The sequence below is a fragment of the Mauremys mutica genome, chromosome 19 (assembly GCF_020497125.1).
Source record: "Mauremys mutica isolate MM-2020 ecotype Southern chromosome 19, ASM2049712v1, whole genome shotgun sequence".
Classification (NCBI taxonomy): Eukaryota; Metazoa; Chordata; order Testudines; family Geoemydidae; genus Mauremys; species Mauremys mutica.
The window spans coordinates 14,491,211-14,504,664 of NC_059090.1; the positions used below are offsets into that span (position 1 = coordinate 14,491,211).

The 13,454-nt window shown below is 39.1% G+C and overlaps 1 protein-coding gene across 11 annotated transcripts in view; it reads left to right on the forward strand.

Annotated features, from left to right (window-relative positions):
• Positions 1-13,454, forward strand: part of TPST1 (tyrosylprotein sulfotransferase 1) — an 85,051-nt gene that overhangs the window by 44,424 nt on the left and 27,173 nt on the right. For all 11 annotated transcript variants that reach the window (XM_044993849.1, XM_044993848.1, XR_006574382.1 and 8 more), the window contains one exon: positions 5,167-6,107. In XM_044993849.1, the coding sequence (XP_044849784.1) occupies positions 5,263-6,107 (845 nt within the window). In that variant the 5' untranslated portion in view covers positions 5,167-5,262. The remainder of the gene's footprint in view (positions 1-5,166; positions 6,108-13,454) is intronic.

A 13,454-nucleotide genomic window follows, 5' to 3' on the forward strand; every position in this document is an offset into this window, starting at 1 on the left:
TGACCTTCCTTAAAATTATAATCTGGAGAAGAATGTGTTCTGGAGTGTACTTCTTTAAGAATGTGTTCTGGAGTGTACTTCTTTAAGAATGTGTTCTGGAGTGTACTTCTTTAAGAATGTGTTCTGGAGTGTACTTCTTTAAAAAGCATTCTATCTGAGTATTTTACACATCTATTTGGCTTTCAGGAGTTGAGTCATAGTATGACTAGAAAATTTACTAAAGCAATTGAGGGGGAAACAAATATCTAGCCAAACCACTGTTGCTTATGCACTGGTACTGCAAATCCAGCCTGGGAAGTAAAGTTTAACTACTTGCCTGCAGGACCGGGTAGGATCCTTTGGTAACACTGGTACTCAAACAAGAAAGTAAAAAAAAAAGAGCCTATTTGTAACAGGGAAAATATTAGTTTATCCATCTCCATTTGGTGAAATTGTTACGGAAGGAAATGATGCCTTTAAGAGGGTGTTTAAAAACTGGACTGTATAAAATACTTCAATACATAGCATGTTTCTGAACCAGAAGAGGGATTGTGCTACAGTGCATTAGTTTAATCTGTTTTGACAGCCTTCATTTCTGTACCTTGACAAAAGTGAAACGACTCCCCCCGCCAAAAAAAGAAAGAAACTCCACAAATAAGAGCTTTCATGCTGTTTTTTCAGAGCCCTGGGGAGATCTGTCAGTGCTCTTGCTGCTGCTGTGCTAATTGGCTTTCTCATGTTTGTCATGTGTGTGCTTGCCCGAAGATTTAATGAAAAGCAGCCATGCATTCAGATTGCTAACCTTAGGTGATGGATTTTTGGCAACAAAGGGCCCTCCTCTCCTTAGACACATAAATAGCATGTATGTGCACAGACCTATGTATTTGAAGCTCAAGATGGGCTAAAAGAAGGAAGGAACTTGCAGGTGCTGTTCATAGAGAATCAGAACATTGTTTGATATCTTATTTCCATCCAGGACTGAGCTTCACTTTCTGTTTTGGAGAAGCTTTATTACATAATTAAATGTTAACACATTATGCAAGGTTTTAGCTTTTCATATTGAATGCTAAATCTTACATCAGGATTTATTATACATTCTCTCCCTCCCTTATTTATATAGCTGTTTCATATTTTAGCTGAAGTTTAATACATTCCTACTTCTATGGGTAGTTTTTCAATTTGCAGCGTGGTCAAGTGATAAGTTTAACACCAGTGAGAATATAAATATGTAATTTCCTTGTACATCAAGACAGAATTCAAAGCTATGGAGATGGTAGAGGAGTAAAGGCCAGATTTAAAGCCTGCCTAGTGAAGGAACATTTTAAATAGAGGATGTCTTATTCTAGAAGCTGTGGATGTGCAAACAAGGAAAAAAATCTGAATATTGGAATTGGGGTGGGTGGAATTCTCCCATTTAAAACATGAAAAATTATTTAATCAAGAGCCCAGTCTCACCATGTTGGCACACCCAAAGTTCCTCTTGAAATTTGAGTCCTTGTTTACTTGTTGCAGCTATGTTGATTTTTTTTTTTTTTTTTTAGTGCCCAGAGGCCCCAATGAAAAGTGAAGCTCTACTCGGGCAAGGTGCTAACACAAAGTAAAAGATAATCCCTGGCCCCAAAGAGCTTTCAGTCAACGGTATTGCAATCAATTAAGTCAAAACTTGTATTTTGTAATTATTTAACAAATAAATCTGACTCGCTAGCACAGTTGGAAGTGTAAAATGGCTACATATTTTCTTTATATTTAAAACTACTTTAGTGTATTGGATACGTTATTTCCATAAAATTTTGTTGATAAAATAAACAATGTTTTTTTTTAAATCACTATACTCATGAATTATTTTTTTTGGGTACAAACAACTGGCATGCATTTGTAAATAGATGTGTGTTTACATGCATCATTTGAGATGGTTCCAGTTCTCAACCTAGTTAAAAGTTGCTTCTTTGTTGGTGCCTGAGCCTGGGTACTAAAGCTGTTCTTTGCTCCTGGCACTTTCTTTCCTGAGGTCAGAATTCATTTGCGCTGTCTGAGTCACCCATCAATAACTTCTTCAGTTGAGAGATCCGTTTCAGGTTCTCATAAGCAACAGAATACTTATTTTAAAGTTTATGGGAATAGAGTGCAAACAACAAAATAAAAGTAAAAATAGTTGATGCTCCGCGTTACAAACCTAAAAAGAAATAGGAATATCTTTGTTTTTGTATATATTTTGTTTTGACTGCGTTATGAAAGCTCTTCCTCTTTTTCCCCCTCCAAAGCAGTTTTCCTGAAAGCTCTAGAATTTTTTTTTAATTGCATTATTTAAATGTATGTTTTTATTAAGGCATTTGCAACGTGTAGGGTTGTATGAAGTTGACAAAATTGTTGACAGTCAATTACTGCCATTAATGATCATTGGTTGTAATTTTCTTTAAATGGTAATATTAAATTTATGCTCTTTAATTGGGAGCATGCACTTTACGTTCTGATTGTAAGCTAAAAATACCTTATGGCTACTTCTAAATTGATTTGATTGACACTCCTTACTGAAGTATAAAATTTTAATTTATTTTTACCCAATGTCAGTTTTCTGCTGATCTCTTCACCTTAACAATTTTATTTAGCTTGGTCTGTTAAACAAATATAATGCAGTAGTTTCTGTCATTGCTCTGACTGATTATATTCAAATTGCTTTGCTGATAACAGAATCATGTTATGATCCCATTCCTGGAAGTCTTTTATGCGTGAAGCTCCCATTTACGTCTGAGTTCTCATCTTGGAGGGTTTGCAGAATCAGGGTTTTTATTTGAATTACTGAAACATAAAACTTGCTTCCTTCCACACAATTTTTACACTTCTCAAAAAGAGTAAATGAAACTTTCACATTATTTCCATTGAAGAGGTTTTTGATTACCTTGAGGTATGTTTTAAATCTTTGGCTGATAACAGCTGGTGATGATGCCCTGGCAGCACTCAGGCTTGAGTCCAGTGTGGATCCTCATCCTGTGTGTTGGTTCCCGATCCCCTGTTTGTTGCCTTACGTACAGTAGAACCTCAGAGTTACAAACACCTCGGGAATGGAGGTTGTTTGTAACTCTGAACAAAACGTTATGGTTGTTTCAAAAGTTTACAGCTGAACATTGACTTAATACAGCTTTGAAACTTTACTATCAGACAAGCCAAACCCATGAATAAAATGCAGAAATTGGGCTTGTTTTTGGATTAATTGGCTTGTTGGCTAGTTTTTGGCTTGTAACTTGTCGATTGTTTGGCTTGTAGCTTATTGCTTTTTTTTTAAATCTGCTCTCAGCAAGCAGGGGCAAAGGGCAGCAGGGGCAAGGGTGGGAGAGAGTCAGGGGTGCACAGCGGGCCCACCACAGTTCTAGACTGCGCACCGGGGGATCTAGTCGCATAGAGTGTTGGGGTTCTTAGGGATTGGCTTGTTTTGGCCTTGTTTTGAAATGGGATTAGCTTGCTTTTTGGCTTATTATGAAAGTCGGAGTGCTTGTTTACTGCGTGAAAGTTGGCAACTGTGTTTACTATGCAGAAGAAAAATGCTGCTTTTAACCATCTTAACTTAAATTTAACAAGCACAGAAGCAGTTTTCTTACCATGTCAAATCTTTTTTTTAAACTTTCCCTTTATATATATATATATATTTTTTAGTAGTTTACATTTAACAAAGTTTTGTAATTGCCTTTTTGCGGGGGAGGGGTGTCTCTGCTGCTGCCTGATTGTGTACTTCCAGTTCCAAATGAGGTCTGTGGTTGACCAGTCAGTTCGTAACTCTGGTGTTTGTAACTCTGAGATTCTACTGTACCTCAGACCCACTTAATCTCATCTTTTCTGTTTCCAGGGAAACAACCCGTATACCCTAAAATCACCAGCCAGATGCAAACTGTAGTTGCATTTTAACAAGTCTCTTATTAGGCTTAAAGAATATAATGGGCTCAATTGTTCTGTGTTGTACAGGTGTATCTCCACTGACTTCAGTGGTATTGCACCAATGTATCTGAGAGCAGAATTTATTTCATTCTCCTTTCAATGTGTATGCAATGCTCCAGAGATACGTGGAAAGACTTCACTCCTGTCTGTACTGGGTAAGATGTCTGAGTGAGTGAGTCATATACTGTATCCCATATGGTCATAAATATTGTCTGTGTAGCACTCTTCTCCCTCCGTCCCCAGCATTGAGATATATAGGAAGACTTAAACAAAAAAACTCTGTAGGATTCCATGCTTATATTAGTGGCACCATATTGAACTTTTTAATTTGGCAAGAATAAGAAAATTCTTTCCTGTCAGCCCTCTAAACTCAACATGGAATCTGAAAGTTGCATCTTTATGAGTGATAAAGATGCTGCCTCTGATTTGTGTCTGTGCAAATCCACTGGAGCCGATGGGGTTTCACAGATATGATAGAAGGCAGAATGTATTTGTGTGTGTGGAAATGGTACATGACATTTATCATGTACCTGTGTATCTCATTCCTGTGACCACCTCATCTGCCATTTATCCATCAAGCCAAAATTATTCTAATATTCCAAATTTTTCAGCAGCTTCCAACAGCCAATTTACATTTCTATTCAGATTTAATTTAAAATATATCCTGCTTTTCCCCAAATGTGAAATTGTATCTATTGATTTATTCTTTGTTTTTATCTAGACAGTTCTGTCCTCTAGGAGGTCTCAGTTGCTCTTTTCCTTTTGTGAAGTACTAAGCACACAGTTAAACTTCAGCGAATAATAATAAAATACGTATTTTTAACATTTTTCCTTTCAGTTTGCAGACACTTGCATAAGTGACATCTTTGCTAGACCATACCTATTAGTAGTAGATACCCAGTGGTTCAATTTATTCTGAATATTTTCTTGATAACGTAGCTGACTATTTATCTTACTAAGCGGTAATAATACAGTCATCTGACTGGCTGTAGACAACAAAGGAATTGAACCAGTCCTCATGGAGTACATCCACTGGAGGAGATGATGGGGACTTGCTGATATAATGGAAGTACATGGTATAACATGGAATGCATATTCTGTTTCAAAAATTTGTATATATGTACTACATTCAGTAGTATTAACATCACACCAGGGAACTTGTAATTTATCTCCAACTGAAATATCTGGCATGGTGATAGATATATGTTAATCTGTAATGGTTCTTAGTGCGGTTGTAATTTTTTCTTTTATTCCCACCAGATCTTGATCATCTTGGACTATAATCTCCATGGCGTGAAAATCTGAAGATAATCCGGAGTAAAAGATTGGTTTATTTAAAGTGACTATTATATCAAAATGATTGGAAAACTCAAACAAAACTTGTTATTGGCATGTCTGGTGATCAGCTCAGTGACAGTGTTTTATTTGGGGCAACATGCTATGGAATGTCACCACAGAATAGAAGAACGCAGCCAGCCAGTGAGGATGGAAAGTGGGAGAACCACAATAAGAACTGTCTTTAACTTAAAGGCAAATAAAACTTTTGCTTACAATAAAGACATGCCTTTAATATTTATTGGAGGGGTGCCTCGAAGTGGCACTACACTAATGCGTGCTATGCTAGATGCTCACCCCGATATCCGCTGTGGAGAAGAGACTAGGGTAATCCCTCGAATTCTGGCAGTTAAGCAGATGTGGGCCAGATCAAGTAAAGAGAAAATCAGACTGGATGAAGCTGGGGTGACAGATGAAGTTCTGGACTCAGCCATGCAAGCCTTTTTATTGGAAATCATTGTTAAACACGGGGAACCTGCTCCCTATTTGTGTAATAAAGATCCTTTTGCTCTGAAGTCCTTAACTTATCTTGCCAGAATTTTCCCCAATGCCCAATTTCTTCTAATGGTACGGGATGGTCGTGCATCGGTGCATTCCATGATATCTAGAAAAGTCACCATAGCTGGGTTTGACCTTAACAGCTACAGGGACTGTTTGACCAAGTGGAATCGTGCTATAGAGACTATGTATAACCAGTGTATGGAGGTTGGTTTTGAAAGATGCATGCTGGTACACTATGAACAACTTGTATTACATCCTGAAAGGTGGATGAGAACTCTATTAAAGTTTCTCCACATTCCATGGAACCAAGCAGTGCTACACCATGAGGAAATGATTGGGAAAGCAGGTGGTGTCTCTCTTTCAAAGTGAGTACAAGTGTTTCTTGGGGTCTTGTATCGATCTAAACTTCACTGTTTAGACATGGTTTGCATTTTGATGCCAAGTATAATTACAGGTTATTGTAGAAATACAAGTGCTGACAAGTCTCGGCAGTGGTGTATTTTCTTTAATCCCTTTTCACTATGGCTGTTTTAATGTTCCTGTAGATAAGACCAGAATACTCTGCAGCAAGTTGGACTTAAATTCTGCAGCAAAGCTCCGTCACCAGAGTGCCTGACATGAAATTTTGCAGCAGCTTCATTTGAATTGAACGGTTTTATTGGATTACACAGGAAATGAAATAACCAGTACAATAGCCTTTCTAGTCTTCTAATTTTGACATTAAATTCAATTTTTTTCATTCTCCTCACACTTTGTTTGCTTCAGATTTTTATATTGAAAATGCATATTTACCTTGTAGAAGATACAAAGGAAAGATGTAGGTGTTTGCATCTGGCTAAGGGGCAGTTTGGGCTTTTGACCCCCAGTAAGGTGTTGGAAGTAGTTTGGGATTGTGAGATGAGTGTGCTGGATGTTTCTTGTAAATATGGTGACCAGATGTCTCGATTTTATAGGGACAGTCCCGATATTTGGGGCTTTTTCCTATATAAGTGCCAATTACCTCCCACCCCATCCCAATTTTTCACACTTGCTATATGGTCACCCTACTTCTAAAGGTCCCATCACCACTACCAGTACAATCATGGTTTTTGTAACCAGTTGGTGACTTGACATGTTAAAACAAACACAGAGTAGTTTGCACAGCAGCATCATTGTGTCATAACTGTAGCTAACTGTTTGTATATTTGCACCTTCCATATTGCCTAACCGTGTTTGTATTAATGCATTGTGGGAAAACGTAGGCAGCTACCCTGTTATCCTATACCTCAGCAAGGAATATAGGGTACCTGGACAACATGCACTGAGTGGAACTAGTGCATATAGGTCAATACACTCTGGAATATCTTCCTTCCAGTTCCCTGTGCACTAAGTAGGACTGACTACCCTGGATTACTTAGGCACAGTTACGGGGGTCCCATCTCCACTATAAAATATGCTGAACTGTTCACAAGAAGCAATTGTGACTGCCTCGGCCTCTGGCAGTGGCAAAACACACTACAGGATGCCACATTTACTAATAGAATGTGAATGCAAACCATGTATAGAGCAAAGAAGACATTAACTGGTTACAAACTCAGTTAAGAATTAAGTGGACAGGCCAAAATGATCAGCAAGGAATTAGTTAACAATGGGTTACAGCTAAATTATTTAGATTTCAAAATTCATCTCCTTGGATGACTGAAGCAGTTCACATCTCAGAGCTATTGTTGAGGCTATCTGCAGTTTGGGAAGATTATGTATTAGTTTATATTTCATTTTCTTAAATTTAAATATTTGGCTAAAGCTGATGGTGAGCTACGATTATCTAGGTATGAAATCCATTTTTGCATAGGATTAAAGATAATGCTTATCTTATTGACAGTATATATTTTAAGAGATTAGTTATATCTAGGGTTCAATCTTAAATGGTTTAGTAATTCCTCAGGAAGCTGAGTCCTAATGTAGAGTGTCTCAAAAGGTTTGTCTACACTAGTGGTTTTTGTTTTTTTTTTTAACCTCAAGTTCATGGGATTGTAAATCAGCTTGAATTTGCTACCACAATCAAATGTGGAAACTCCACAAATGTGTGTGGAGTGTCTGCGCTAGCCTTTACAGACAGAATGGATACTTCACATTAATTAGCAATCAATCAATTAACTTGAGGTTAAAAGCCTCTTGTTTAGACAAACCTAAAGGGAAAACTGACCTGCTCTATTTGGCATGACATTATTAGTTTTTGTAAATAGTTTTGATTCAGGTACTGGGTAGTATATTGTCAATCAGGGCCACCCAGAGGGGGGGCAAGTGGGGCAATTTTCCCCAGGCTCCGCAGCGGCCCCCATGAGAGTTTTTCGGGGGCCCTGGAGCGGGGTCCTTCACTTGCTCCAGAGTCCCCGGAAAACTCTCGCGGGGGCTCGGGGCCCCCAGAGCTTCTTCCGCTCTGGGTCTTTGGTGGTAATTCGGCGGCGGGGGGGTCCTTCCACTCCGGGACCCGCCGCCGAAGTGCCCCAAAGACCCACGGCGGGGGGTCCTTCTGCCCCAGGACCCGCCGCCGAAGAGCTGGGTCTTCGGTGGTAATTCAGCGGCGGGGACACCCCGCCGCGGGTCTTCGGGGCACTTCGGTGGCAGGTCCCGGAGCGGAAGGACCCCCCCGCCACTGAATAACCACCGAAGCGGAGGCACCCCGCCGCCGAGGACCCCAGGCCCCCTGAATCCTCTGGGCGGCCCTGTTGTCAGTGCAAGAAGAGTCCTGAAGATATATCTGCCAAGAATATAATCTTTCAGGAAATTTGAGGAACTGTTGTTCCAGTGAAGTACGACTCAGAATTGGCATACTTTTTCTTTTGGCACAGCCTTCTGAGAGGGTTAGTATTTTGAATATAAGAAACCTGTTATAGACCAATCTTTTACTAATTGTCTTTCATGCACAGTGTGCATTTGACTTCCTTAGTAGAGCTGGGTGAAATATCCAGGTTTTGATATTCTTGAGAGAGTTTAAACGATTTCGTCTTTCCTGTGATGTCTAACTTACTCTTCACTGACCAGCTCTTTTGGTGTGTCTACCCATATGTGTAGCTGGAGTTTGAGAGAAGTGGAAACTCATTATTCCTAATACATAGAAGTATTTTTCTCGCCCCCTCCCGCCTCTTCCTAAGCACAGTTCTTTCAATATGTGAATCATGTCTGTCTTGTTTTCCTGATATTGCAAAGCTTTTACTGTATTATGTCATCTCTGGACTGCCAGAGGGACAATAGTTACTTTTTATATTAATTAAAAAGTGATGTCCTAGCTGTGGGATGTGCCCAGTTAAATTTCTTGGCCACAATGTGTGACTGCCTGTCTGTGCTCAAGTACTCTTGCAGTAGAAGAAAGAAAGAAGGAAGCTCCTCTCTCAGTGGGTAGGAACACTTTTTTTTGGTTGATTCAAATAAACTAGTAAGATTAACTGAAGAGTGGAGAGGATAAATGCTAAACCTAAACAATTGGGTAAGCCAACAGGCAAAATACTCTAATTTACACTGATTAATTCTTCAAAAACCTAAAGCCAAGTGATTTTATATTAAAAATTGGAAACCAGCTATGAATGGCTACTTGTTGGATCCCTAAGCCAGTATTTAGCATAGAGTGGGTTTTAAAGACTTTATATTGATTTCTGGCATCCCTGGTAAAATATCAGGGTTCTGATGCTGCTGCAGTGGAAATGGTTGTCTTTGTGGCAAGGGAAGATTTAATGCAAAGAAACTCACTCTTCTGTGCCACAGTCCATACGTTTGATTGTCATCATTAATTAACATTTTATATTGTGGTAGTGTCTGAGGTCCAATTTGCTTGTGGTCTTTATTGTGTTAAGTGCTGTACAGACGTAATCAATGACAGCCTGTGGCCCAGATTGCTTACAGTCCAAAAGGTTGGATAATACTTTTTTTTTTAAATATAAGAGCAGAGATATATTGACATGAACCCTTTTATTTATTAAAAAGGGTTATCATGTTAATTGGAAAGATGACTATACAAGTATGCAAAAGCCCTGTTGGTCTGAGGAATAAGCTAGATATGGGAAGTGGCAATGGGATGCTTTGGGGAACAGGCCGTAAAAAAATGCAATGGTAAACTTAACTACCATTGAACTAATGGTTTGAGTCATTGGCATATGGATTGCGTAGGTACTCTTTGCAGCTGCCGTCAGGATTAAGTGGATGATGGAGACCAGTGGTCCATAAAATGGAAGATAATGAACTGGGAAGTCCTCCTCACATAATATACCGTTGGTTCGGAAATAGGGATTGGGAAAGATGAGATTGGTATCCAAGTGCCTCATAAGTATTTAGAAATAGGAAACAGCTTTCTAATGAGTCCCTGCTTATGTTGGAACCTTGGGAAGTAATTGGATTGTTCAGGCCTGTCTCTGTTTGTTCTGCCACGGTATAATGCCTTTGAGTCAATAGTAACTTGCCTGAGTCACAAAAACTAACAAACCATTACAACACTGGCGTCTTCAAGGCTGTTAGTCTCCACAGTGTTAATTTTACTATAAAGGTAGTCATTATATTTTCTGATGGAATAATAGTTTTTAAATTGGACACTCCTAAAAATGTGGGAGGATCCAAATCAGTTTTATGTACAATATCACTTCAGTGTGCTGTGCAGGGATTGATTACTTCTTATTAATGTAAGAGTTCTGACTTCTCTTGTGCACTGATTTATTTAAATTTAAAAAAGGGACTCCGTCCGGTGTGGCTTTTATTGCTAGTTTTGTTTTTGGGAGTAGTATTATGCCTCTTCACCCTGTTCCTTATGAAGTATTTATACTTTATCACTTGATGATTACCTGTTCTGTTCATTCCCTCTGGGGCACCAGGCATTGGGCACTGTCGGAAGACAGGATACTGGGCTAGATGGACCTTTGGTCTGACCCAGTTTGGCTGTTCTTATGTACCAACATTTATTGAGCGTTTCCTCAGAGGGGTGTAGTTAATGCAAACATTTAATGTGTAACTTCCAAACATTTGCATGGGTGTTCTCCCTTCTCACACCTCTCCACAAGGGATTGTGACTTGTGTACACATTTGTAATACATTGAGCTGGTGCAGATGTCAAAATGCTGCCAGAACACAAAAGTAGACTGCCACCTGTGACTTCGCCTGAAGTCACAAACCCCACCTAGCCTTTTGGGCAATGGCAGGTTGGGACCAGTTCCCCAGCTCCCTGTAGCTAATCACTAATTCTTCAGATAACTTCCCTCTCTACTAGATCACTAGTTCAAAATAAAATATTACATTATTTTTATGTATAAAATACAATTTAAAAACCCTGGATCCCTGACCAAGCAGTCTACAATATTAAACTCCACACAGTTTATTGGTCAATGTTTTTCCCCAAAACTAAATTATCAGTCTTATCTGATGTGATATTTGATCCCATTTACTCATGTCATTGGTTGTGCCATTTCAAGGTAGTTGAAACAATAAACATATCATAAAAAGTAAGTTAATCTGAGTCCGGTTCACGTAAATAAAGTAAAACAAGTCAATACAGTTCTATTGGCCATTTTCAATTGTATTTAGTTTTATGGGCTTTTTTCCTGTACACTGAAATACTGAGTACAATAAATTGTGATCTTTTCCTTGGCATATCTTCCATTGTAATTGTTGTAATATAACTGCTTTCTCAAGTATTTGATTTCATTCAGTATTAACATTACCTGTCTCTCATTTTCTCTTTTTTTTTTTTTTTGGTCAGTGCAGTGATGTAAATATAGGGCACGTGTTCTCTGTAGCAGGCTTTTCTGATGTTGGTACAGAGGTAGTATAATTGAGATTACCCTTCTATTCTGTATAAGGAGGGAGTTTCTGATCCTTCACAAAATGAGGCTGTATACACAAATGGAACCCCACTCTTACTTCAGTTCTGCCATATATTTCAAACCATTGTCTGGTAGTGCTCTAGAATATAGTAGTTTCCTTGATTGATTCTGTTGAATCAGTAAATATGTTTGTGCTTTTTTTTGTCTCATCTTCTAGCTTTTATTCAGCAGCCAGTTACCTTATTCATAAAGCATCACATCCAGTAATGACTAACCATCTGTTCCTAAAAAAATGACCAATGGATTATGTTAGTAGTGAACAAACTGATCAAACTTCAATATCTTTGTGCATTGAGTGGTCTTTTACTGGAATATTTTCTTGGCCAGAAGAACACAGATGGAACTGGTAATGTGGTCTTGATTATTACAGCAAAGAGTCCTGTGGCACCTTATAGACTAACAGATGTATTGGAGCATGAGCTTTCGTGGGTGAATACCCACTTCGTCGGATGCATCCACGAAAGCTCATGGTCCAATACATCTGTTAGTCTATAAGGTGCCACAGGACTCTTTGCTGCTTTTACAGATCCAGACTAACACGGCTACCCCTCTGATACTTGATTATTACAAAGGCTTTCATATGGCCTCTTTAACAGTTGTTTTCCTCATAAGTCAAAGTTAGTATGTCATGGTTTGATATACTTTTTTATTACAACATTGTGTTATGTACTGTTAAACCTTATTCGCTTATCAGGATATTTCACAGTATGTACCGCTGCACCAAAATTGAGTGCATGGTGGGGTTGTAAATTGGCAGTTATTAACTTTTGTTCCACTTAACTATCTAAAACCAAATTGTTAGTATTAGATAATTGTTCTAGAATTATAACTGAATTGCAAAATCTTGCACACTCTATCTCCTTATCCTAAACCTTCTGATTGAGTTGGAGTAAATCAGAATCAGTGTATCATAGCTGCCTGTATATCAGCAAATTATGTTTAGAATAATAGATTATTAGGGTTGGAAGGGACCTCAAGAGATCATCTAGTCCAACCCCCTGCTCAAAGCAGGACCAATCCCCAAATGGCCCCCTCAAGGATTGAACTCACAACCCTGGGTTTAGCAGGCCAATGCTCAAACCACTGTGCTATCCCCCCCCCCCGGCCTATTGGATTTTAGGTTTCCATTTCATTCTGTTACTTCACTAACATTGCTTCTTAATTGTGGGATCCAAAAAGCTTCATTTTATCAGCAGAAATATGGAATTAATAAGAGCTTTGAATTGGGAGGGAGGCTCACAATCTGCAGGCAGGAGCATGAGGAGGTATAGAGCAGTCACGCACCCTCAATGCCATTATTCAAGACTCCAATCGCATATGCATAAAGCACATGCATATCTGCAGTGCAATGTACACCAGCATCGTCTTAAAAAGCAGTTATTGGAGGATAAGTAACAGTTCTGTAATGAAGGAGACTATGGTGTTGTCTACATGGTGCGGGAGTGCGCACCAGTGGGGCTCTTCCTGCTAGAGCAGGCTTTCTTCGGGTGCATGGAGAGACTGCTCAGAAGCTGGCATAGCCTCTTCATTGATATTGTGACTTCCTCATTCTCAGGTGATCAGTCTTGGAGTTCTGGAGCTTCAGTCTTCCCCTAGAGAGGTTTTCAACCCGAAAGCCAAACCTTCTTGCCCATATCCTTGATTCCTATAGCTTGTGAACTTCACTTACCGAGCCTTGTAGCATCTCTTGCCAAGATCTTTGGAAAAGTCAGGTGCAGTGCCTACCAAGGAGCTATGTAACCATGTCCAATCGGGTTAGAGTTAAGTCCTTTTTAGCTAGTTGTCAATTTCAGAAAAGTCCCATTTAAACAAAGTGTTTGAGGTTTTTACATACCACAGAGACTGAAAGTCCATGACATCCCCATTCTG